The sequence below is a fragment of the Microtus oregoni genome, unplaced genomic scaffold, assembly GCF_018167655.1.
Source record: "Microtus oregoni isolate MIOR12 unplaced genomic scaffold, Mior012 000015F_ref0000493, whole genome shotgun sequence".
NCBI lineage: Eukaryota > Metazoa > Chordata > Mammalia > Rodentia > Cricetidae > Microtus > Microtus oregoni.
Window position 1 is genome coordinate 35406590 of NW_024543074.1, and position 27578 is coordinate 35434167.

At 44.2% G+C, this 27578-nt stretch overlaps 2 protein-coding genes across 3 annotated transcripts in view; both read right to left on the minus strand.

Annotated features, from left to right (window-relative positions):
- Window positions 1–4458: 4458 nt before the first annotated feature.
- On the minus strand, window positions 4459–17594 carry LOC121456432 (Golgi apparatus membrane protein TVP23 homolog B). 2 transcript variants are annotated; one of them, XM_041664575.1, is made up of 7 exons: window positions 17459–17594; window positions 15092–15174; window positions 12856–13000; window positions 10909–10998; window positions 9838–9969; window positions 7416–7544; window positions 4459–5290 (listed from the first exon to the last, which is right to left on the minus strand). In XM_041664575.1, exons 1-7 carry the CDS (start codon window positions 17468–17470, stop codon window positions 5264–5266), a joined length of 618 nt encoding a protein of 205 aa, XP_041520509.1. In that variant the 5' UTR covers window positions 17471–17594; the 3' UTR covers window positions 4459–5263. The 2 variants fall into 2 exon arrangements, with proteins under 2 accessions (XP_041520509.1, XP_041520511.1); XM_041664577.1 differs by lacking the exon at window positions 17459–17594 and adding an exon at window positions 17232–17399.
- A 1966-nt stretch (window positions 17595–19560) lies between these two features.
- Cdrt1 (CMT1A duplicated region transcript 1) overlaps window positions 19561–27578 on the minus strand; it is a 30517-nt gene continuing 22499 nt past the window's right edge. Inside the window, exons 11-13 of the mRNA XM_041665372.1 lie at window positions 24315–24473; window positions 22909–23171; window positions 19561–20360 (exon numbers count right to left, since the gene is read on the minus strand). Coding sequence (XP_041521306.1) covers window positions 19561–20360; window positions 22909–23171; window positions 24315–24473 — 1222 coding nt within the window. The remainder of the gene's footprint in view (window positions 20361–22908; window positions 23172–24314; window positions 24474–27578) is intronic.

Consider the following 27578-nt stretch of genomic DNA (forward strand, 5'->3'; position numbering starts at 1 on the left):
GAGAAAGCAGGGGAGTTAAGGGATCCCTCTAGGCGGCAGACGTTCACTCTACAACCAATCTTCTTCCTTCCTGTTTTCCTTCTACCAAGTGTTCCATGCGCGTGTTAGCAGTAGAGTGCTCTGAACCTCTTCTCAGCACGAAGGCTGCCCAATCCATGTGCTCAGGACGCTGTATGTTTTGTTCACTTTTTACTATCTCTTCTTTGTTTTAAGCAAACTAAGACCTAAGATTCACATCTTTTCCTGCTCTGCTCCATTTGGAGCCTCCGTACTTTGCTCTGGGTTAGAACCAGAACCTAAGGGGAGCTACTCACGTAGGGGTTTGTTTCTTAGGCTCTGATCTTTAGCTGAGGGATGGCTTTCCATTCTGTTTATATGACCACCAACAGTGATCGCTGTAGGCTTGGAAATACACTGAACATTTTACAGGGATCCTCTCATTTAATCCCATGAACTATTCCCGTCTGGAGTAAATACACACGACTCTCAACCTCCTGCCTCTCTGTAATCACACCCTGGATGGAGACAGGGATCCAGTCCTCAGGATTACATGTTACTAATACAACAGTCCCTGCTTGCTAAGAATGCTGAGCGGAAGAAACCACTGATGAGAAACAGGCCGGGGAAAGCACAAGGCTTGTTAAGTCGTTAAGTCTCAAGTTAGCACCAAAGCAGATGCAAATGCTCCCCACTCCAGCCAGATAAAAACAGTATTCAGTAATCACCGTCATCGTTCTGTTTTTCTGTCCTTAAGCGCACAGCTCTCAGTACTTTCTCTGAGTCTTGGTTTGCTGTGACCCTCTTTCCAAGTCTCGGGATTTTCTAATCCTCCCGTGGCTTTTCCTTTCACCCACTAATCCTTTAGCAGAATGTTTTCATTTCCACATGCACGGATTTCCCCCTTCATTCTGCTGCTGACTTCCCACTTAGCTCCACGATGGTCAGAGGAGGGCTCTGGGGATCAGTTTTGCTCAGGCTGGATGCCTCCAGAGAGCATGGGCAATTCTGGGTCAAGAATTAATCTAGAAAGCAGGAAGAAGCAAGTGCTCTAAAGATGTGACTGTTAATGCACCAGCATCAGTCGTATGAGCTAGGAGAGGGGACATTCAGTCACCGTCTGTGGCTTGCCCTCTCATTATAACAGGATTTCCAGGGATAGAAATATTAGAAAGTTATGAGATGCATAATTCACTGTTGCACAAAACTGCCCTATAGGCAACTAACATCCGTAGCTCTTACCCTGTCTAGGAGGCACCAGCTAACGAGACCCCCTGGAGAGTCTAAATCCAACTCCTGAGCCACATTAAAACAGTTGCACACTAAGAGCGAAGCAGCCTTCGGCCTTGCAGAATCATCTACCCAGTTTGTACTTACATGAATTAACTTCATCCCTTAAAAATAAATAAATAAATACCTGTCAGGATAAAAGGCTATTTGGCCTATTTGTTATGGGAATGATGCTAAGAGCCACCAAGTGTCAGTCGCCTTCTACCTAAAGATCCACATGAGGAATATGGCCCACTTCCTCCATTTTAACAACCTCTCATTAAAGGCATTGGCATGCCTACTAAATAGCTGTTTTCCCAGACTGCCTTGCAGCTGGCTGACAGCATGTTCATCCAGTAGAAGCCACGTCAGCAGTGATTCCTGAGCCCTTTTTTCAACAGGACTGAATGCCTGTCCTCTTTCCAAACTTAAAAACAAATGTCATTTTCAGCCAGAACTGTGATTTGGGGGCTGTCAGAAAACTATGGGGACAGTGTCCCTAGAGGGAGAAATTACATGTGTGACGCCACCCTCTAAAAAGCATTGAGGAGATGTTTCTTCTTTTCTTACTAAGGACAAAATAATTATTTTTAAGGAGTGTTTCTTGTTTCTCAAAGGAAAACACTAAAATCTGGGTTTTACTCTGAAATGACCTGTTGGACATACTGTCAACGTCTTCCTCGAAGCTCAAGATAAACTCTGGTTTCCCTGCCCTTCCAAACAACCCAGTTTGCTGTTTGGAAACTGGGGAGAGGGCTGACAGGTGGCCCCAGAACCTCCAGCCCGGCCTTTACAGGAGCCAGGAGGCTTTGACACTGGGGGGGGGGGGAGGTCCCACTACTGTGAAGCTATGAAGATCATTACACTATGCCAAAGTTAGCACGGCTGTATTTGGCCTGCAGATATATTTAATTTGACTTCATATGTAGTTTTCTCCCATTTAAATTTAGCATATGTATTTAAAGGTCCGAGTTCATATAAACTCTCCATTTCTCTTAAAAACCTGAAAGGCCTGCAGCATGGTCCCACACCTGACAGTGACAACCACGGGCCAGAAATGCAAAGTTTCTGTCCACTTAGACGGGACACGGACTTAACAGCTCCTACCTGACTGGCCTGTCATGAAAGTCTCTGTAGCCCCACCTGCACACTGGCCTTGCACTAACGACAAAGATTCCAACTATCTTTGCAATAGGAAACAGCATCAAACAATGAAAAGGTAACTGAGCTGAGAATTCTAGGAAATGTTTTCTGGGGCCATAGAGTCGGTTCGGTGGGTAGAGAGAGGTGCTTACTATCAAGTCTGAAGGCCTGGATTTGATTCACAGGACACACAGGGTAGAAGGAGAAAACCAACTCCTACAAGTTGTCTCTGACTGCCGCAGGTGTGCACGCAAACACCAAATAGAATGATTAGCATTTTTTAAGTTTTCTGGCTACAGCTTATTGGCTGTGCCTCTGTGCTGCTTAAACAGGCTGCTCTGCCATGCAATTTTTTGCTGTGTTGTAGTAACCAATTAGCCAGAGAGCCAATGGGTTCGTTTTCCACAGGTTTATTTCTCACTTGCAGTCTGGCCCAACCGGACCAGGCAGAGGGACTTTGCTGTCCACATCTCCAGAACTGCCTGAGGCCTCACCCCCTTGAATACTACTAGGTGCCATGGTAAGGGGCAAAAGACTGGAGAATCAGTCACACCCAACACCCACTTTCACCCCACTTTCATTAGCCACAATGACATGACCTCAACTAATTAAGCGGCCTGGGAAACAATAATGGGGAACTTGGTAGATGCTATATCTTTACCGCAAGTGACCTCAAGTGCATTGTTCCTTTGCTTAACCTTGGTTGTGAATCTGTAACAGGAAGTTACATGGTACACAATGGTCCTCCTCCCTCTTGGGATTATGGGGAAAAGCAAGTGAAAGAATCCACGCAGGAACATCACTAGACACTTGAGAAGGCAAGGTTAAAGTGACTGCAGTGGAGTCAATATGCCTTCACTTGTATGCACACACCATCCCCTTATCACATGGGAGTCAGAGAGCAGACACTGGGGGCTGAAGGGCATGGCAGTGTCTTCATTTCTACAGCACCGTCCACTCCATCAGCGGGACCTACACTGATGGGAAAGGTATAAAGAAAACACCACTTACCTGCAACCTCTCCAGGGCCATTTTCAACTGTGATGCAATAATTAAATGCAGCACTTTGACAGGCATGCTATGTACGTAAGTCCAATAAACTCCCTGGCTCAGCACCCTGGACTCAGGTGGAATCACCCTCTAGTGTGCTATTGGGACCTTCAGAGGAGGAGGCAGGCATCTGCTTCCATCTTCCCTCAGACAGTGGGATGAAAATGAGGAGAGGATGAGAATGTCTGCACCCTTTCCTTTTCCCACCCTTTGTCCTGGATCCTCTGGACAGAACCTGGTTGCATGGTCACACCAAGTCTCACTGATGAAATTTGGGTGGTTGCCATGCTCTCCAGTCAGGAGGAAAACTAGAGAGGCAGGTGGTAAATCCTGCCATGTGCATAGTCCAAAATCAAATCCGTATTTGTTTAGAATTTCAGGCAAAAACAACATGGTTACCCCCACAGAACAGGCCAGCCTCCCAATCCTCAAGCTTTGCATCTTCCTGATCAAGTACAAACCTATCTCTAGTAAGTGCCCGCCTGCCTCGTCAGGTGAACCAACTGATGGAGGAAAGTCAAACGAACAACGGCACTTAATGAACTCATCCAAAGAAGCAGCAGCCTTTGGAGTGTTTCTTCCCCAAACAGCCTTGTCCTGTGGTAGAGTCTCCAGATGCTCCTGTGGTCAAGCGTCGCCTTCAGCAAGTCAGCATCCAAAGGTGTCACAAATGCCATGATTAAACGGGACCACACACCTAATGCTTTGTAAACTGCAGTTTTATATAAATATAAAGTTATGCACCTGCCTAGCTACACTCTTAATAAAGACCCTTATTTAATAAACAGACATTTAAAAAATGTCAACAATGGACAAATGTTTTCACAACATAATCTAAAGATTGCAACAAAATTCACAGTAGCTACAAAAGAATTCAGCTGCCTACAATAGGTTACATTTGGTTTACTCTATACTATATTGCTTTGTCTTAGGAGTTATCTTTAATACAAATGTGTGCTTTACAATATTCCCATTATAACAAGAAAAAATAGATTCATACAATGTTTCATAGGCATTTATTATGCCAAGTATTTAAACAATTACTCCCATTATTACATAAGAATAATATTCTTATTAAAAGGCAATATTTCATTAACCCACCGACCACTAAGAGATTTTAGATGGTTCTAGAGTGAATTGTGGCCACAAAAGACACACAGCAGCAGTAGTCCCTGGGGGGGAATCCACCACACAGCTACAAATATCCATTCACATCAAACAGACCTTGAATAAATGACTTATTACCAAGTAAAAACAAAATTTTAATAATCAGTTAACACAACTGTCCTAATTTAGCTTTCACTTGCTTATATACATCAAAGATAAGAAATTTTACCATAAAGAACACAAAGAAACCCTGTCTCGAAAAACCACAAAAAAAAACACTTTCTAATTCATACATAAACTAACATGTTCACCCTTACACTAAATCAAAACTTTCCTCTGAGAACAATGTACAGAAATACTCTGCAAACAGAGGCGAGAGACTGAAGGCCTCTTCCTACATTCTATGGATCAAAATGTAAAGATCCATCAGGTGGCAGACACACGAACTTGGGACATGTTGCCGTCACAGGACTGTCTAGACACAAACACCACCCCCAGCAAACTCTGACTGTCTCCAGCAACACCAGACTTTCTAACCCCATACGGCTTAAGGATGAAACCAGGTTTCCTTCTTCTAAATTATGCTTTTAAGAGAGAAAATTAACACAACACCCCACTGCAACACAGACTGAGCTCTAAAGATCAAGAATCTTGTCTGCTGTCCCCAGGGTTCATGGTACATAGGCTCCATCTTCACTCACGACGCCTGATCATCCCCAGCGTTCTGCAACAGAGAAAAACAACCCTTTAACAACAACATTACTTCACTTCACCGAGCAGTGCAACTCACAGGACCAGAGCTGGGGACACTGCACTTGCGGCAGCGCCAGCTCGGGCACTACACTGTTTTCATCACCTTATTGTTATTATTTTCATGCTAAAGACATGGACAAAAATAGAAGAAAACCTGTGGATTCCATCATCCACCCCGACATCCAGATCATCATATTAATCAAGGTGTCACCAGATATATAACCTGAAATATAATGTTAATATCATACCAGGTCCAAGGTTCAACAGCAAAGTCCTTCCTAACTTAAAACACTTCTGAAAATCATAAGGGGAAAGACTTATACAGTAAAACTAAAAGCCATCACAGTCGGGGGTAGTGACACACACACCTCTAATCCCAGCACTCAGAAGGTATAAGCAGGCAGATCTCTGTGAGTTCAAGGCCAGCCTGGTCTACACAGCAAGTTCCAGGCCAGCCAAGGGTACCCAGTGAGACACGTCTCAAAAAGACGAAAGGAAAAAAGAAAGGAAGGAAAGGAAGGGAAGGAAGGGAAGGAAGGAAGGAAGGAAGGAAGGAAAGAAAGAAAATCCTACAATAGTAAAGCATACACAACAAATGGACCATAGCATGGAACCACACAAAACTCTAACAGTGAATCAAGTCCCTATAAGATTGTTTGGCATGGAAAGGTGCTTTGTCACCACACTGGATGATCTCAGCTTGATCTCCATGACCCACATGAGGGAAGGAGAGAACCAGAGTTGTCCTCTGACCTCCACATGCATGCCCGTGCACACTCATGCCCCCACCCGTGTATGTGCATATACACCAATAAACAAGTGTCATTTAAAAAGACTATTTGTTTCCCCTACTTCTTATCTTCTGTAATGGGAAACTGAAGTAAAATGAAGAAAAGAAGGAATTTCTGGAGCACATCATGGTGTCTCCCCATTTAGCTATGTAGTGTAACTCTCAGACAGCATTTTTTAGAAATGCTGACCATGGCACCACGCCCACATCTGCTGAATAAGAAGCCTCACGGGTGAAGCCCAAGCATCTACTGTGACATGTTGGAGTTTGAGATCCACTGTCCTTTCTAACATTGCTACTAAGCCAAGCCTCACTGAGGGGATTCACAGAGAGGCCTAGTGGACTTTTCCAAGACATTTAACCAAACCTGTAACTATAACTACCCCATTATCCCACTGAACACCTTGATTTCAACCATCATACTGGAGAACTCTAAGGGGGCTGGAAAGATGACTCAGGATAAGAACACTGGCTGCTCTTTCAGAGAGTCGGAGCTCGATTCCTAGCACCACTCACAACCATCCATAGCTCCAGTCTCAGGACCTAACACCCTCAGCTTCTGCAGGCACCAGGCACAAATGTGGCACACACAGAGACACACATGTAGGCAAAGCACTCATACATGTACAAAATAAAATAAGGATAATTCCAAGAATAAAGAAATAAACCCTGTGTTCTGAATGGGGGGAATCAAAGTACTTTAAAGCAACGCTAATGATAAAGCCTTTTGAATTAGTTTGTTCTTATAAAACAAATCCCCAAACCATGCAATATACATTCTTCAAGAACTTTCATTTAAAGCAATCATAATTAATAAAAAGCAACTGAACTTGAGATGATCTATGAGATATGAGTGATTGTCAATGATATTTTATTTCTCTTTGTTTCAAAATAATTTTAATAATGAATGATACTTTTCTGAAATGTCCTACAAGCCCCCAAAGAGCAAGTAGAGTATATCTGTCGTCTCTTGCTGAAATAGGTAACTAATTACAAAGCATCTGGTGGACTGAGAAGATGGCTCAGTGGTTAAAAGCACTCATCACTCTTCAAGAGGACAGACAGTATGTTCCAGCACCCACATGGTGGCTCACAATCATCTCTAAGGCCAGTTTCATGGGATCCAATCAATGCCCTCTTCTGGCCTCTCTGGGGCACTGCACACATGTGGTGTACAGACACACAGGCAAACAGCCACACATAAAAAATTTAAAGTAATTTAAAAACAAGCACGTGTTAAAAAATAAACTCTACAGGAGCCAGACATTGTTGTATCAGTCACAGATCATATTTAAAAAACACTTACTTGTCTTAGGAACTGCTTTCCAAGATATGAGGTAGCCATGCTGGTTAAGTTCTTCTTATTGCCCACTTTACACCGGATATAACCATAAAGGTTGGCACCTTGCAGCACCACACCCATGATTACCACAGCCTGGGAGAGGGGGAGACAATCATAGTTACTAGTCCAAACCGACTTTTCTCTACGCCACTAAATGAGACAGGGTAGAGTGTGGAGAAAAGGAAGCACTGGAAGTCAGAGGCTGAAGCAATGAGACTCCTCAGCCTGCAGAAGGGACCTCACTGATGGTGGAGAAGACACCGGACCATTCAAGCGGCATCATTTGCATTCATATTTGTTTTAGTTACTTTTCTACTGCTGTGATAAAACAACATGACCAAGACAACAGGGCTTATTTTCGCTTATGGTTCCAGAGGGTTAGAGTTCATAATGGCAGGGCAGGGGCTCAGGCAGGCACAGCAGCTGGAGCATAGGCTGACGACTCACATCTTAAACCACAAGCACAAAGCAGAGAGCAAACTGGAAGCAAGGTGAGGTCTTAAGCTCTCCAAGTCTGCCCAGTGGCAGACTTCTTCCAGCAGGTCACAACTCTGGAGCCTTGCCAAACAGCACCACCAAGCATTCAAATACCTGGAGCATCTCATTTAAACCACTGCACTATCCATATCTGATGTAGGAGGGTCTTCTGCCTATGTGTTACTTTCATTGGTTAATAAAGAAACTGCCTTGGCCTTATGATAGGACAGCAGCTTAGATAGGCGGAGTAGACCGAACAGAATTCTGGGAGAAAGAAAGCAGAGTCAGGCAGGTGCCCAGGGTCCAGAAAGACTCATACACAATAAATACAGACATGTCCTGCTTGTGATGCTTTAACATTGGGGGAGAAGGAGGGAGATAGGAAGGGGGGAGAAAGGGAAGAAAAGAGAGAGAAAAAGAGAGATACCAAAGAGAGAGAGAAATGACTCATTCACATGGAAGTTAGGGTTTTTACTCTTGAATACTCACTAGCTTAAAACAAACTGGAGTAACATAATCAGTCATCCTTCACAGAAAGTCAGAGACATATTCTTTGTCATAAAAACATTAAAGAATAAACCTATAAGTTGTTTTTTAAAATTTCACTCCACAGTAGAATGTAGCCAACCAAGCAACAGAAGAAGCTGCAGTAAAAGGACATGTGAAGCGTCCATGTGAAAACAGTCAGGAAAGCACTTGCCAAGCACACATAAGGAGCTGATTCAGGTGCAGTGGCACACACTGTAATCAGGTGCAGAGAGCAGAGCCTGGCAGAACCGAGGTCCACTGGCCTGCCAGGCCTACTCAGTGAGCTCCAAGCTGCAACCCTGGGTGAAAAACAAAGCGGGCACCTGAAGTGTGCTCTATCTTCCACATGCACATGTGCGCACACCCATGTGCTGCTTTCACACAAATACATGCATACCCATAAGCAGATCAAGAGCAAAAAAAAAATCAGAGAAGTATTTCAGAGGAAATTATTATCAAATCTATCAAACAAAATAACATAATAACAAACAAAAATGGAAAAACTACAAAGACACGGGAATGTTTCTTTTCATCCACATCAAGTCTTTAAGTCAATAAACACATCTAAGTGTAGCATTCAGCGAGATACAGAGAAGCACTACAGCTAAAATACTATCCACAGGGGAGATCCATAACTGCTGACCCCACCACAGCAGCAAATCCACAGACGCTGAATACATCTCCTAATTTGTGAAAGGAGATTATGATGCAAATATATAAAGATGATTACTAAAGTAAAAACCAACAGCACTCACATCATAACAGGAAAAATATTAGTGTACAACAAACAAAACCAAGTTTTCACAGCAAGCCAGGGACAGGAGCCATAAAGTCTGGGGAGCAGGGGTCTAGCAAAAACCAAAATACATGAAGCCAGAGTGCATCAAATGCAATGAACTCAACTGTTACAGAGACTAGACTCGCAGTTTGGCTCAGGGGACAGACTGCATCCTTCAAATGCAGCAGCATCTATATTTGTTTCAGATGCTCTTCCACATCCTCCTAATTCCCAGAACAGAGATCCCGATTTCCAATGCCTTGAGCATGGTAAGTGGCGGCAACAGTGATAATGAGTTCAACCGGTGAGTCAGCCATGAGCTGGAGCACCCCAAGGGTTGCCCACTGCCATAGGTCAACACAAAGCCGACAGCTGTTCTAAGCTCCCAAGGTCTGGGATGCCTAGCAATGAGTAAGCACAAGAGGTACCAACCACAGTTTCCTTAAAAGACCACAACAACCACTGGCACCACAGAAACTGGCAGGCAGCTGTGCCCAGATACTCAGGGAAAAGCAGAGCTGGGGAGTGAAACTCAGAAACACAAGATGAAGCTGCCCAATCAGGACGGCCCGATGCACAGGTCACGTGATGACTCTTACTCACCAGCCACTTCACTTTGAAGGAGAAGAGCGCACTAAAGGCAAAGATCACCCACAGGATCGGACAGGCGATGAGTCCTAACCAAAAGATTCTTGACTCCGCTTCAGAAATAGTTTTGTTGTCTTGTGGAGTTGACTGCAAAAACAATTAATATGAAAGTCAATTCAACCACTAATCAGGTTTATCAGCAAAAGTTTCTTTTTAAACAGAAAACACACTGTGCTCAAATTCAAGATTAATAGAGACGATCCACATCCTTCTTGTTGGAACCAAAAACACCATGACAATCTTAATAAATGAATTATTTACTTTGTTGTGTGTTTGCAGCAGAACAGGAAGACATGGCCTTGCACTAGCACCGTTTATTCATAAGAAAGCACTGACGCTTTTCTAGGTCACAGTTAAGGAAATCCAAGCATCATCTAGATTTCATGTCTCAGCCAAACCCAGGAGCTGACTAGGATGATGAGTTGTTTCCACGGCAGATTTCATCTCAGTAATATACGCTCACTGAGCACAGTGCTGCTTTCTGAGAAGTATTGCTTGCAAAGGCTCTGCCAAGCGATACACAAGCAATTTGACTAGTAGTGTTGCCAAGATTTTTATCCTCTGTCTCCCAAAAGATTTCCACAAGGAAATAGAATGTTCACTATTAGGAAGCAGGGTGACCCAAAACAAACAGACTCCCCATGGCTCCTGAGGGCAGCAGCTTAAAGAATAGACCAATCATTCTGACCCTGTACCTAGCTGCAATCTTCCTGACAAATAGGAAATGACAATGGGAGCAAAGACATGGGAGGAAGTGTACACTGAACACAGAAGGATCCAGGGTGATGGCAGCAAGGCAACAAAGCCGGGGATCACCCAGAAGACTTTCAGCAGCAGGCAGACAGGCAGCTTAGCGTGGCCTGCTCTTAGAATATTGCCTGTGTATGCCTGTTACCAGACAGAAGCGCACTATGCTTTGGAGGCTGTCTGACTTAGTACTAACAGGGCAAGAGATCTGCAGTGGTGCTGCCAATCCTGACCCCTCCTTCAGTACTCAAATGAACCTGCACATTCTTTATCGTTTACCTTTCTGGACTCAAACACCCAGTGGCTCTTCCCATCCTCATCGATATGATTCCACCAACGTAGGCCAACCATTAGTCTACCAGTGACATTCTGGGAAAGATAAATATGAACACACATTTTAAAGCATTATTTAAATAATGCATTATAAATCCCATCTTAGTGTACTATTTCACAAAATTCTTCAGCTCTTCCCCCAGAACAGCCAATTAACCCCTATGTACCAGTCTTGGCTAAAGACTAAAACAAGTGGCCAATGCCAAGGCCAGGGTGCATGGAGCTCACAGGATAAGCAACAGGCATACCCAAAAGCACTATCCTTTCTTCTCCCTAAGACAGAGGACCTGTCCTTCCTCTAAACCTCTAATTCCTCCCTAGGTATTCCCTTCCTTCTTTCTATTTTTAATTTTTAAGATGAGGTCTGCCTTAGTACTACTATTGTTGTGATTAAAACCCATGACCAAAGGAATTCAAGGAGGACAGGGTTTATTCAGCTTACACTTCCACATCACAGTTCATCATCAAAGGAAGTCAGGGCAGGAACCTGGAGACAGGAGCTGATGCAGAGGCCATGGAGCAGTGCTGCTTACTGGCTTGCTCTCCATGGCTTCCTCAGCCTGCTTTCTTATAGATCCCAGGACCACTAGACGAGGGAAGGCACCACTCATAATGGGCTGGGCCCTCCCTGACAAATTACTAATTAAGATTGCTTCTAATCTTACACTGCCAAGTTTCTTTGTTGTGGACTATTACTTTAACTGCATAACGGTGTGTTGCATTTATTTATGCTACATTTGCTTAATGATGTAAAGATGTGTTGCTTTGCCTGCCTAAGGTGCCTGATTAGTCTAATAAAAAGCTCACCAGCCAAAAGCTAAACAGTAGAGGGATACGTGGGGCTGGCAGGCAAAGAGAGTAAATAGAAGAGAGAACAAGGGAGAAAGAGAGTGAAACACCTGGGCCCAGAGGGCCAGCGAGCCAGCGAGCCAGCGAGCCAGCCAGCCAGCCAGCCAGCCAGCCACAGAGGGAGCAGGGAAGTAGGACATACATTAGGAAAGAAAGGTAGAAGACCCCGAGGCAAAACGTAGATGAAGAGAAACGGGTTAATATAAATTTAAAAAACTAGCCAGAAATAAGCCTAAACTAAGGTCGAGTATTCCTGACTAATAATAAGTCTCTGTGTAATGATTTGGGAGCTGGTTGGTGGCCCGAAAGAGAGTCTGCTACATTTGAATTGGTCCGACGTTATCTGTGCCACTTTTATTTTATCTGACGGCACTGTTTTAGTCTAATCCTTTTGGTCAAGCTTTATTCTAGGCCCAATCTCAGAATTATCTTTAGAATGGGATTTTAATCAATATTTATTTCCTTAAAAGTATAATATTTACTACTGAAACAAAAGTGCCCTTACTTCCAACCCCACCTGTAAACACCAAAAATGCTTCAGACATTGAAACACACACACACACACACACACACAAACCTTTTTGGGTGGTGTTGGTGCATACCTTTAATTCCAGCACTTGGGAGGCAGAGGCAGGAGAATCTCTGAGTTTGAGGCCAGACTGGTTTACAGGGTGAGTTCCAAGACAGCCAGAGCTGCACAGGAAAAACAAAAACAAAACAAAACAGAAAAAAAATCCTATGGAGGCAAACTCGACCCTGGTTGAGAGAGACTGACCCCAAGTACCCTGCAGTTTTTGAAGAAAAAAAAAAAAGGATATTTCCTAAACACTTGTAAGCAAACTTTATTGGAACTTACATAGAAATTATACCCAGAATATTTAAATGACACTGGAATAAAATACGTAGAATCTATGGCTGCTAGTGACATCTTTGTAACTTCGCCCACGGCGCCACCACTGAGCAGAGTTCATGCGATCAAACACACCCAGCACTTTAACAACAGGAGGCCTAAAGTAACAGAAAATTAACACCAATGGAACCTACCTTCACTGCCCAAAAGTCACACGACAGCAACAAGATAATCGTCACCATACAGGCAATGAAGCTGCTGCTGAGCAGCTCACACAGGAGATAGACTACAACCGCACTGACTCGAAAGAACAGATGGAAGAAGGATGCCACTGGGTGTCTGGAAACCAAGACACAATAAGCAGCATTATATTTTACAGCAAATACTAGCAGACCCGTAACCATGCAATCAGGCAGGGCTGTCCTGGGAAGGAGAAAGCACACAGTCCACCTCTTCCTTAAGTCCCCACCACCTAACTAGGTTCTATTGTTGCAAGGAAATACATTACATGAATTGACTCTGACTCCTCACGGAGTATAAACTTTCAAAGCATCTAACCAGAACCACACCAGCTGAGATAATCTAATCACATCACGAGCCCAAACTAAGATGGAAGTTTCATCTCTCCCTTCCCTCCTCTTCCTCATCCTTTTTTTCCTCCTCCTTTGTTTAAGATAGGGTCTTACTAGGTAGCTCAGGCTGTCCTCAATTTCATAATCTTCCAGTTCTCACCTCTGAAATTACATGTATGCATCAGCATGTATGTATATATGCTTTTGTAAAACAGCTTATTGACATGGATTCAAATACCACACAATTTGTCTACAAATTAACATTTTTAATATAGTCAGTTGTGTGATCATCACCATAATCAATTTTACAACACTGTACTATGTCAAAAAGCAAGTCTGTACCCACGGGCAATCATCTTCTCTTGTTCCCAACCCTTTCAGCCCTAAGCAGCCAATCATCTTCCTGTCTCTACAGATTTACTCACTGTGGACATCTGTGTAAGGGAAATCACACAACACTTTGTCTCCTGTCACCAACACCTTCCACTTTGCAGTGTTTTCAATGTTCAAATAGAATTTTACTTTATTAAGTGAATTTTTTTAGAGAGAATATATTTACAAGTACATTGAATTTTATTACTTATACAAGACACAATTCTGAAATTTACAAAAGAAATCAAAATGTATCTATAGAAATAATAGTTTCCTTGGTTTTTGTCTTTCTTTTTTTAACTGAGAACTGAACCCAGGGCTTTACATTCTACTGCTGAGCTAAACCACACCCTCTACAGAAAATATATAAAGAGATGGTGCAGTCTCAGAAAACGGCAGTCAGCACAGACTTTAAAACATCAGTACTCACATAACTGATTTGTCAAGTTTGCTAATTTGAAAGCTCAGTGTTGAATAAGATTCAACAAGCCAACTACTACAAAGAAAATCTCATGTTACTTGTCAAATCAACAACACGCCTAGCCTACTCTGCCTTGGTATCCCCATGGGCTTCTTTTGAAGACCAGGCCCCGAGATGGCAGAAGTGGGGTGAGAGGTGCTGGAGACCTTAAAAGGTGGGCCTATCTAGATGGAGTGGGCCACTTAGGGCAGGTTATGGTTCTGTGTCTGTCTGCCATGAGGTGAGCAGTATTTCTCCACTAAACCCTTCTGCTAAAACATCACCGTGGGCCCAGAAGCAGAGCCAAAGAAAAACAGTGCCCATGCACTGAAATCCTCCCAAAACATTTAAAAGTATTTTTCTTTTCTCTTTGGTTCTGTCAGATGTTTTCTCATATCAAACAGTGGAACACGGAGCTGGGTATGGTAGCACACACCTTTAATCCCAGCAATAGAGGCAGAGGCAGGCATATCTCTGAGCCCAGATAAGCACAGATAAGACTACATAGTGAGGCTGTATCAAAAAAACCAAAAACAAATGAAAGTCAACACAAATCCCATAGGTTGACAGCAACAGTAGACAGAACAGATTAGACAGTGATGTGGGAGTGTCATATATCAATCTGTTGATTTCATTGGTTAAGCAATAAAGAAACTGCTTGACCCTGATAGGTTAAAACATAGGTGGGAGGAGTAAACAGAACAGAATGCTGGGAGGAAGAGGAAGTGAGCTCAGAGGCCATGCTCCCCTCTCCCGGGCAGACGCACGCGATGAAGCAAGCCGCCATGCTGAATCTTTCCAGGTAAGTGCACCTAGTGGTGCTATGCAGATTATTAGAAATGGGTTAGGCAAAATATGAGAATTAGCCCGTAAGAGGCTAGAGCTAGTGGGCCAAGCAGTGTTTAAAAGAATACAGTTTCCGTGTAATTATTTCGGGGCATAAACTAGCAGGCGGGGTGCTGGGGACGTAGCTCCGCCGCTCATATTACTACAAGATAGAAACACAACTCTAACTTAACCTTGTACCTGATTTTGGATTTTCTTGGTCTATTGGTTGTCTCCTCTTCTGCATCAAACAGTGAGACGTCTTCAGTGTCATCATTACTGTCCTATTAGGAAATTAAATATCTATGATAAAAATGAAATTTGGTGCTTCTATGCCTGCTACATACAAACCTACACAATCCTCAAAAGGGAAGATGAGATTATGAGCTACAACTACCAGGATCTCACAGCTTAGGAAAAGAAGCACCTGCAGGTCCTCCACCCCAATCCCAATAATCTGAAAACAAACAAACAAAAACCTCCCTATGACAGCCTAATAGTCAGCTGACATCAGCCTGAGCCCTGAAAGAATACTGAGCAGTTGATGCTCCTGAAAGCTGACATCTATTGGAAGCTACTCTCTTCCAATAGATGTCAGAGAAATCTGAAGCTATTGGGATAAACTCAGAAAACCTCATTGACTTCACCCGGTGTCCTTGACTCCTTGCAGTGCTTTCTCTTCTTATCAGAGGCTAAATCAACAACTACCCTGCCCCTAGGACTTGTTCCATCACTATCTTTCAACTCCGTCTTTCTAATCAATATATAAAATCCTTCACAGCAGTGACAATCCTAGAGGATGAATAACCCCAGAAGGCTCTCAACAACCCCAGACCACTGCTCAAAAGATGAAAACAAACGACCACCGGGTTTCTAAGATTCTTCTGTGAACTCCTGAGATGCACAACGGGGGGGGGGGGGGCTATCAACTAGAATGAAGAGAGAGAATTAAAATACAAGTATGCACAAGTGTTGGAGGAAAATGAATGGGGTGACATCAGAGATGGCATGTGGGGAGTTTACTGTTTTAAGATAATAGGAATTACAAGGGCAGCCCCTTGTACCCAGAATTCCAGCATTTGGAAGGCTGGATCAAGCTGATTACCATCAGCTGGAGATGGGTGAAGGAAAACAGAGCAGGAGAAACTAAAACACGTCTTTGTGCTAACAGGACCAAGCTTTTACAAGAGTAAAAAAAGTGTGTGTGGGGGGGGCATCAACAGTGCAACCACTGCTCTACACTTCCCAGTGAGCAAGGGTGAATGGGGGAGGGGACATCAACAGTGCAACCACTGCTCAACACTTCCCATTAAACAAGGACGAAGTTGCAGTAGTCGCAACTCAAAAATGGAGTAGCACACAATCCACAAGAGAACATGCGGGTGATTATGAGTGAAGATGCAGACAGGAAGGAAAGTAGTATGAAAAGTCCTCTGCTGCTTTTCCGTGAAACAGGAAGCAAGGTTATCAGACAAAAAAAAAAAAGGCAAGGAATATGTTCAAAGTTGCAGCAAAGTTGTAAGGTTGCCAGGGAAAGGGAAGGGAGAGACTACAAAAATGTCAAATGTCCAGCAGGTGGAAGTGTTGATCAACGGTTCACAGTCACAGACTTAACAGGAACAGTTGGCATGGCTGTCCTTCACCAGCACCCTTTAATCAGGGTGCACCCTCAGAGAGCAGAGTTGGAACCACCAATGGGTTTTCTCCACTACACATTTCCCCACAGGAAATGTCAGAATTTGTTCAGTCACAAATTCTGGCTGGCTCATCCTCACACACTCGGTATGTCACTAGCATGTCTTTACTATCATGTTCCGAAAATATGCTGTTCCCCAACCTAACCTCTCCCCTCCCCACACCTTTTGTGGATCCCACCTCCTCAAACACCCCAACCCAACCTCACACGGGGGCAAGAAACCTGTGTGGGGCACTCGTATTCTGGACCTGGAGCAGTTGCCTAAACCATAGTAATCCCGCAGCAAATTACTTGTAAAATTATACATATAATCTAAATGGGAGTTCACAGTCAACTCAAAGGGAGGAAATACTATATTGAGTTTACTAATCTCCAGCCGAAAGTCAACTGGCTACAAGGATCCCTACAGGCACAAACGTGACAACCATCGTGACTAACAGTGCATCAGCGTGGTAACACCTACTCGAAATTAAGGCTCTAGAACTCTCCTCTCCCTACAGGACAGCTCCTCACTTGAGTGTCTGGGCAGGAGAGCTGACGCCTGAAGGCCGCTCCTCCCCTCATTCGGGTGGGCTGCGGGGAACCCGGTCACCCCGACATCACACCCAGAGTTTCCTGCAACCAATGCCCCACCTGGCGACCCACCTCTACATAGCATCCCCAGCTCTGCGCCTCCTGGGTCCCCGGTCCACCCAGAACTCTCTAGCGACAACTGGCCGGAGCCCCGCACTTCTGCCCACCCAGCCTGCCCTTCGTCCAGCTCAGGCAGTGGGCATTCACAGAGACACAACAGCCTCAGAGGCTGGACAAGATCCCCCGGCCCCAACCCAAACGATCCCACCAGCTCCCGGAACCCGACCGCCCTCCCTCACCTGCGACAACATGACGGCCCCGCGCCAATCCCCCCCACTTCCGGGAGCCACGTCAGCCAGCGGCCACCCGGTCCGGTGGGAAACTGACGCGGGTTGGTTGCCACAGGACAGGAAGTCAATGTGCAGGGGCAACCGGAAGCCACTTGCCGGCAACACTTCCTTTACAGTGAGGCTCGTGGGCGGGAGCAACTCCCCGGACCGGAAGAGCAGTGGGCGGGTCCATGCCACAAAGAGCAGGGCACGTAATGGGAGGGGCGGGGAAAGAGGATCCAAATTACAGACGCGCGCGGTAGGGGGCGGAGCGTTTGGGCGGAGCCATGCCGCAGAGGCTCTGAAGAGAGCGAGGCAGAGATGGGCGGGGACCGGCGGGGGCGGGGCCGGGCAGCATCTCAAAGCTGAAGCTAACACCTGGGGATGCGTTAGCGAACAGTAGGTCCTGAAGGGAAGCTTTCATGAGTTATGAAGGAAAAATGGTTTTTGCTGCCTGTGAAGTGCAAACTGGGAGTCATTACCACCAGCGTGAATGCTCTGGAAAAGGCGGGCTTTATTCTACAACTTAACTTTGTAAATATATTTCCGTATAGCCTTACTTTTGCTTTTTACATTTTAGGAATACTTAAAAAATAAATATGTCCTTGGGAAGGAGTTAGAAAAAAGCCAGGAGGCTAACGCGAGCAGTGGGGGTACTACTGTAAAGGCAGAGATGGTCCCGTGTGTCCTAGCACTCGGGCACTTGGGTTTCCGCATCTGCCCCCTATATACCAATTACATAATCAATCTCTGTACATCTTTCCTCGGTTGTAAAATGGGAAGGACAATGATGGCTTCACAGAGCAGTTAGTCAAATGGCAGTCTTTTTAAAATTACTGTTTGAAGTCACCTACTGATGGTGTGATCCTGCCGAGATCTCAAATTCAGAGAATGTAAAGCCATCTTTGGAACTGCCATAGTAGCAGAATTCTGTTGCCCGACCTATGCCAGATTGTTGGAAGAGACTCTATTCACTGAAACCCAGATTTTGTCTGGCCCTTTGCCAGCACTATTTCAAACCTACTGCCAGAATAGTGAAGAAACACGAACGTAATTCCCAAAGGAGAGAAAGCTTGACAAGGTAGTCACATGCCTACCTGTGAAGGTGGACACATGACCTATGTCCTAACCTGCTTGGAGCATGTTTTTTGGTGGCCCGCCCTGTATTATGATTGTGTTTAGTTATCTTTTGGTTGTTTTCATTTTTTATGAATGCAAATCGAATTTGTTACCATATTTTTCAAATTTAGAACATTTAACAGGAAAGTGAATTTCTGACCTGTTTGGGGGGGGGTGTCTTTTCTTTTTGGAAGATTTGGGGAGTGTGTTTGTTTGCTTGCTTGAAATAGGGTGTAGCCTTGTAGTACCAACTAACTTAGATGCTCAGCCCTCCTGCCTTAGCCTCCCAAGAGCTGGGACTTAACGAAGGGGAATGTCTGACTGCTTCTTTATACGGGTCCTGAAGCCTTCAGTGAGCTACATCCCTGCTGGTGAGCTCCTCTTCCAAATTACCTATCTTGCCCCTGACGCCACTCCCTAATTATTTAGATAGGAGTCTCAATATACTTGATATTAGTGACTCTTTTGTTATCCAATATGAATGTGCTTCATCTTCATCAGATGGAGTCTGTTCTGACCAGTAAAATTAAATACAGTGTTCTAAATACAACTCAACCTTTTGAGCTCCCCACCCTCTTTACCAGAACTGAGCTTCATTCTATGCAAAAAAAATACTAGGAATTTCTATATACTATCCTGATAGTCACTTAAAAGTTTCTGGAAGCAATGCTAACCCTGAATTGGTGGTAATGAGTGGCATCTAACTGCCAGTGACCACCTCATCACAGGGATGCCTACATCTCCCTAAGTGGAAGGCAGATGGCACCCTCTCCCTGTCTCTTCCTGTCTTACTGTAATACTATCCATTCCTTGATTCCTAGAAAGGTTTGTGTGAATTGCCAAAGAAATATCAATAAATAAACCAATTAAATGGAAGAAAAGAAAGGTCCAGACACCAACGCTCACTTGGTTTTCTGTTTGCTGTAATAGTACTGTGATTTCTGAGGCCTGGTTTAGATAAATACATTTTGTCCAAGTTCAGGGGCCGCTGTTTTCCCTTGCTTCATGAAATTATCGATAGGCAGGCCTTTGATCTTACGAATCCACGCAGCTTTGCTGGCTTTACCTGGGTCGACGACTTTAGTGGATTCACTGGCTTGATATTCCTTCATCTTGGCTTCTCCATATTCTTTCTCCTCCTTCACAGTCAACAGCATGAACCCGGTGTTCATTCTAAGAGGATCCAGGGTTGTGTAGAAACGTGGCCGTTCTTTCTTGAGAGTCAGGGTAGCTGTGCCGCCACGAGGAGCGAGCATTCGGTTTGGTTTAATGACCTGCATGCTGGTCAGGGGGCCAGCACGGCGCATCGCCCCATCGATTGAACTGGTCAACTGCTCTTCACCCCTTAAACTATCAGACATTCTGGAACGGATAAGTCTGGGCTGGGGTATGGTGGACTGGACTCTGGGACTATGCAGGGATTGTTTCAAGTTGGGCTGCAGTTTCTGGATTTCAAGGGGAATATTGGTTTGTTTCACATCGGTAGGAAGGTTGCTGGATCGCAGCTGATCAACTGCATGTTGGACTGATTTTCCTTTGAAACTTAGGACTTTCCTTGGATATGGAATTGAAGGTCCCCAGGCATCAATGATTGCAGTTTGGGGTCGGTGGGGATACGCAAATTCTTCAGAATTGTGGGCTTGTTGCAAAGCATTGACAGTCAGAAGGAATCGGTCAGGTGTCATAGGGACTTTCCAGAACTTTTTCATTGGATGTCTGGTTTCCTCTACAGGACTTTCCACATCATCTGCTTCTTCAAAAAGAAAACAAAGGCACATGAGCATTCCACGGAAAAATAGGGACCGTCTATACGTAAAAGCCAAAACCATTCTAACTGCTAAGCACACTGTGTTTTTGTTGCCCAAAAAACATGTTGTGAAACATCCCAGATAACAACAGAAATGGTGGCAGCAGAAAGGGCTTATCTTTAATGACTATACTAATATCTGTGTAAGGTGTCATATTTTGAACACAGCCTATGTAATTCTAATAGTCCACACGGTTCAAAAAATTCCTGTAAGAATGACTCTCATATCTCATTCATGACTCCCATAAAAGAGGTCTTGCGGATTTATAGTATGTCGTCATCAATCATCCTACTGCAAAGGTCAATTCTCATTTAATTAACTAGCTTTGGTTATGGTCCCCCAGAATCAGGCCTGGATTCTAAGAATGTCACTCCTGCCTAATGCAATATATCACAGCATGGCTAAAACTTCCCAAAGAGAAGTCCCCAAAATGCTTTGACCAATAGCTATGAATCTGAGATATTCACAGAACAACAGAATCCTTTCTACAAACCACTTTACAGTCGAGGTATCTAAGGCTGTTAAGCTAACAAAGACGTCTTCTTGGATGATTCGACATCTTAGATCATCCCTAGCTGGCCTTTTTTTTTTGGTCCCTCCAGAAAAACAAGGCCCTGTTTTCAAAAATACCTGAGTCGAGGAAAGGTCAAGAAATCAGTTGCAATCTAAAACCTAACCCAGAGTTCTTCCAATGAAGGAGCAGCAGCCAGGTACGGTGCATATAATTTCCTTTGGCCATTGGGTGGTGTCCCAAAAGGGACAGACAGGGACGGATGAAACTCCCAAGTGTCCCTGCTCTTTGCTTTGCTAGTTAAACAGTGTTTCATAAAAACATAAACATCTGAGATATAATTAGCTTGTCAGAATCTTCTCCTCTCCTTCCAAATCCAGAAAACATAGATTTTTTTTTCTTTCTCATTATTCTGTGGGTTTTGTGGTGGTAGGTTTTTCTGGGGTTTGTTGTGGGTTTTTTTGTATGCTAGTATATCTTAGGTCTACAAGTCAGTACACATACAGATCTTCATGGTATGAATCTTGGTTATGTAATATGGATGGTGATGGGGTTGAGTTTACCATTGCTCACTTTGGTGGCCGTTTGGTTTATTAATGATCAACCTTAAGGAAATGTAAATACCATTTTTATACATTATGTAAGCAGGTATGAGGAGACAGGCAGTCCCCAGAGCTGGCTTGCATGTGGTAAGGGCGCTCACAGTGTTAATGGAGTATAAATTGATTCTGTGGTTTTTTTGTTCAACCATGACAGCGACTCTCTAGTGTTTAAGTGTATATGCCCTTTGGCTCAGCAGTTTTGTTCCTGGGACCTCACTTTGTGGTCCACCTGTATGTGTGCACAAATGCAGGGTGTCCACCTGTGTGTGCACAAATGCAGGGTGCCCATGGCTAGGATGGACCATTACATCTTCATTGTTTGACTCACTTTGAAACCCGTCTGTGAGGGAAATTTGTTTCAAAGGAACATTATTACTAGTCAAAAATATTATAAAAAAAAAACATTAGGCCGGGCGGTGGTGGCGCACGCCTTTAATCCCAGCACTCGGGAGGCAGAGGCAGGCGGATCTCTGTGAGTTCGAGGCCAGCCTGGTCTACAAGAGCTAGTTCCAGGACAGGAACCAAAAGCTACGGAGAAACCCTGTCTCGAAAATAAAAAAAAAAAAAGAAAAAACATTAGAAATGTTTGCCAGTGCCTTTCAAAATCATCAAAGAAGCATGCTAGCCATGGTATCTAATAGTACTTCTTAACAACTCATTCCTGTCATGCTCGCTCTCCTACATCCACTTATCTCACACTCATCTCCCACACATACTCACCACACCACACACACACACACCACACACATACACACCACACACATACACACACCCTCCAAATGTCACATACACATAAACAAACACTCCACACACTCACACACACCACACATACACACACCCTCCAAACACCACACACATAAACACTCCACACACTCATACACACACATGCATGCACACCACGCACTCACCACACCACATACACATACACACACACACACATATACACACCCTCCAAACGCCACAGATACACCACACATACACACACCCTCCAAACACCACACACAAACACTCCACACACTCATACACACACACACATGCACGCACACCACACACACACCCTCCAAACACCACTAACCCACATATGATTTGCTCTTTAGATGTCAAAAATAGCATGGAACCATGTACATGCCCCCACCTACATGTCCATACACACCGGCCTTGTAACTAAGTCCTCTAACGACAACATGTTCTGTATAGGACAGTTTCCTGTGGGTAGTAACTTAGTGTATCTCCCCTGAGGACATAGTAAGTAATAGCTTAATGAAATATTCATGAATGTTCCCCTCACCCCATCTCTCTCTGTCAACACACACATACGCACACACACACTGCCCATCCCCACTGGTTATCACTGTAATTCCAATAATCTTGCTGTTTTACCTGAAGATGGCTTCATGTTTAACTTCGAATGGATTCGGGCCTTCTGAGATTTATTTGATAGCAATTCCTGTTTACTAGACATAGATTCTCTCAGGCTGTGAATCTGCGTGCTGGACTTGGAATACATATTCCCAAGGTTCATTTCTTCCCTTTCCTCCTCCTTATCCTTGCCCTTCTTTGCTTTGCCTCTGTCCGCGTTATACTGCCATTTTACGTTTTCAAACTGGAACAGGAGGATGTTGCTGTCCGTCTGGACCACCATCCTGAAACCAAAATGAGAGTGCCCACAAAAGGAGCATGGAGGCCACCAAACCACACATTACAGTTGTGTCTTAGCCAGTCCCTGGGCTGAGGAACTGGGGCCAGGGACTGACCGTAGGAATGGGCTGCTTTAGGGTGTTGCTGGGAGAAAGCACTGGAGCACTGGACAGGGGGAGGTAGTTTTGTGACTGTAATTTTTTTTTGTGAATTAATCATGAAAGGGACACCTGTGTCCCGATTGCTTCACTGCTCGGGTTGGCATACCTTTTCAGTGAGTTTCCCTTTCTGGAGCGCCAAGTACCCAGGATGGCCAAGACAAAAGCTTAGGTACTCCACACACAGATAGCTGGAAATTTACTCTTCTCTTCTTTTTAAGCTCATTGTATAGACTCAGTGTTTCTATCTTTACCCTTGGAATAAAAGCTGTCAATGGGGAAGCCTCCTCTCCTCTGCTGAGCCCCCACACAAAGCCCCACATGGCTTCACAGTATCCTCTAGGGTCTCTGGACATAGTGGAGACATTTTATGAAGCACAGTGATCTCTGTTGCCTCAGACCCTCATTCTCACTCCCCAGTGGACCGAGGTTTAGAACTCACATTTCCCACCCCAACACACTTCCCATCTCCGACTCATTTCTTTCACTTTTTTTTTTCATTTGCACTGAGCAAGCTTCTTTCCTCTGTGTGTGTGTCTAGATTTCTTGAAACTGTAAGAAGAAACTGAAATACATGAGGGCATGCATGTGTGTGTTTCCTCCCTAAATACTGTCATTTTAAGACTTTAACCTGTGGTGTAAACTCTAGAAACGTGTCTTGTTTGGACTGGAAATGCTGAAATGGAGTTTGAGGAATCAGATTCCGTTAAAAAACTCCCCGTCAGGTTTCTATTTACTCAACCCAGAGGAAACCATGCAAGCTGGGCATCAAGGCACCCTTAAGAGTAAACCTAGCTCCAACTGTGCCCTGGTCACTAAGTCTGGGGCAAAGGCCGGTTAGTTCCGCAGGAGCTACTACTTCCCTCAGCCAAGCTGGAGGGAAGCATGGCCTATCCTGCCCTGCCAGTAAGCCCAGAGTCCCAGAAAAGGGGGAGAAAAGCCACCTAGAATTACTCATGGTTCTGCCCTCCACGCCTACCTACCACCCACCTGTTGCCCTGATAAAAGAAGGTTAGCACAGGGTCACCTCTGGCATCGATTTTTATCACCTTCAGACAGTTCCCATTGAGGAAATTATAAATGCGAATCTTGCCGTCTCCGCAGGCACTGATGACCCGGAGGTAGAGAAGAGACACCTGCAGCACCTCTCTGGAAGGAAAACAACAACAGGCAGTACCCGCCTTCTGGAAGGCTCTTGGGTTTGTTTATGGTCTGTAGTGTTGGTGTGCAGTTGGGAGGTAGGAGCCATATCTATCCATCCTTGAGGTGGTCTTTCCGTCTCTACATGTCTAGAGTTAGTCTTAACCATCAGCGATGCCGTGCCCATCAGCAGTGGTTTGCGGATCAGTCACAGGCCGCCAGTCGGTAAAGGAGAAAGGGCACTGCTTCAGGCTATCAAGGGGGTATGGGGGAGAGAGGTCTAATAAATCAAATGGCCATTTTTTTTACGCAGTTTGATTCTTAGCTACTTATTCATACTGAGAATTGTTTTTTTGAATCCTTTTAGAACAATGCTATTGTGTAAGAACAGTAGAAGGCTAAGGATTAGTTTTATATGAACAGACATCTTAAATATATAGACTCTTTTTTATTTTTATTTATTTATTTATTTTGGTCTTTAATGAGTGGCTTCCATTCCTTCCAACAATGAACAACCTTAAAGAAAATTGGACCTTGGGATGAGATTTGTGTCTTTTTGTGATAGCCAATAGGTAAGGAAGGAGCCAGGGGAAAACCTACCTAGAAGCTTCCAGAACAGCCTTTCTCCAACTACAACTACACGGTTCAAGTTGGTTTATTCAGTTCTGACAAATACAATGCTTTTTTTATTGATGGCATTGAAAAGTTGAATGCAATCACGTCAACTTGCTAGATCTTGCATGTAAGGCAAGCCCATTGCTTACGATCTACCCAACCAGATCTACAATTGCTTGTATATGGGTTGTGTGTGTCCCCAAATGGTTCATGTGCTAGAATATTGGTCTCTGGGGTAGCAATGTTAAGAAAAACTTTTGTTTAAGAGGCAGGGTCTAGTAGAAGCTGGTTAAATTGCCGGAGGCCCTGCCCTCAACAGGGATGGTGCAGTTCTCAGTTCGTACACATCTCCAGTTAGTAACTGAGGAAGGCATCGTTAGAAAGCAAGGCCACTTCACACACCCAGTCCTTTCTGGGTCTGCACTAAGTTAAGATGTCACCGATGAGGCCCTCAGCACAGGCTGGACAGATACGGCTGCCTGGTCTTCAGCATCCCAAACTGTGAGCTAAATAAGACTCTTTTCTCTACTACTTGCCCAGCTTTGGGTGAGTCATTCAAGCAACCGGAAATCGCCAGCCAAGACCTAATTCATCTGCCACTTCATTCAACAACAACAACAAGAAAAATAAATTAATTAATTAATTAATTAATTAATACATAAATAAATCAGATTTCTCTCATTTTCCTCCCCACTACATATGTACACAAGCTTCCATACACTGGCAGCTTCTCTTGGGAACAACTCATAGCATACTTACCGCTGGATGCTTACCACATGGCACAGCGCTAAGCTGGAAGCAGGTCTTAAATACATATTTATTCTAAAGGTGGCTTACGTGTTCAGAATATGGTCATTGCTACAGAAACATTAAAAGAGTGAAGTTTACCCTATCTGGCCTTAACCTTGGTTGATCTCAGGTCCAGATGAAAATTCTTCAATACCCTAACAAATTATCAAAAGATAAATAGCAAAGGCCTCAGAAAGCGGGTGCTTGCTCAGGATATCTCAAAGCAGCCACGGTACCAGTGTGACTTGGATTCCTCCTTAGGTGGTAGTGGAAAGCATCAAACTGAGCTTCTATTCAGACACTAAGCGCCCAACAAAGTTCTAGTGCTTCGATACCGTAAGTAGCTGCACACTGGGGCAGAGATGCCCTCGATAAAGGGTTTGCCTCCCTGTGCTTTCCTGACTTTGATGAGCTGGGACCCACACATCCCCCAAGTTCCTGGTACATTTCATTCAACCTGTACCATTATACCCTATGATTACAACATAGGCTTGAAGGTCAGATGCCCACTGTGGAGCTGACACCACCACATGCTTGCTGTACATCACAGAGGAAGCACCTCAGCCTCCCAGTCTTCCCTCACGTCCCCCTTACCTAACTCAGGCCCCATGGAAAGGAATCGTCATTTCTACCTCATGTGATTTCAGCTACAGTTAAATTATCTGGTTTTTTTTTTTAAGTTTTCCCAGTACCTGACACAGTGCTGGTTACTGGTCTTAGACTAGCTCAGACCCCTTTCAGACTTTATCTGCCCTGGAGATGTTTCCTGCTTTGCTCTTTCTGAAATTTACTCAGAGAGTGACGACAGTGAAGATGGCGGGGATGCGAACTACAAAATTCCGTCCTTCTGTAACAGCAGCAAAAACTGAAAAAAACTGTCAGAATCCACTTTTTCAGGGTCCTGGGAAATCACAGAAGGTTTGCAGCAGCCTAGGGAGCGTTTAGACATGAGAACTGGTTTTAGAGGCAGTGAGAATGGTGTGTTTGTACCGTGTTAACTGACCCTAGTCCATTTTTCACTTCAGTTGTAGCTATGGAAAAATAGACACATTCTTGGTACGAGAAAGAACCAGATAGGCTGTGTTCAGGATGAGTTATTTGTACTGCCGAATGGTTTCTTGGAAGACTGTCTCAAAAGATTTGTCTTTGTAACTTAAGAATTCTTTCTGGACTGAATCTGCCACCCGAGAGGCATAACTGGACTCTTGCTACCTGAGGAACTAGAAATCCATTGGGGCAGATGATAACACTAACTGAAAAAGCCAAGGAATGAGAAGTCTGGGAGTCTTAAAAATCTCCAGCAGATCCCCTGGGATCTAATGTCCACCCTGTCCAGCTCCTGCTTAGGAAAGGTCCAAGAGAGCCTTGAGCTCCTGTCCCAGCTACATTGATGTCCTGTGCAAAGGCAGGTCAAAGGAGAGAGCAGAAAGGAAATTAGCAAACCGTTTGCAGATGAATGAAAATAAAAATACAGCATGTCAAAACATACCTGAGATCCCAGCCCTCAGGAGGCAGAAGCAGGAGACCGCGAGTTTGGGGACAGCCTGAGCTATATAATAAGACCTTTTCTTAAAAACAAAACAGCTAAGGCAATATTTACACCAAGAATGTGCATGTTTCCAATCAGTAGCCGAACCTTATACCTTAAAACTAGAAGGGGAGAAAACAACCAAAATCAAGGAGAAGGCAAGAAATGAGGAAAATTAATAG

What these genes read in the sequence shown, in the direction of transcription:
- LOC121456432 (XM_041664575.1), bottom strand. An exon ending in GTGACTTTTGGGCAGTGAAG is followed by an intron (nt 10,999 to 12,855) that starts GTAGGTTCCATT and finishes TATCTTTCCCAG; the next exon opens with AATGTCACTGGTAGACTAAT. An exon ending in GAAAGCAGTTCCTAAGACAA is followed by an intron (nt 5,291 to 7,415) that starts GTAAGTGTTTTT and finishes TCTCTGTTGCAG; the next exon opens with AACGCTGGGGATGATCAGGC.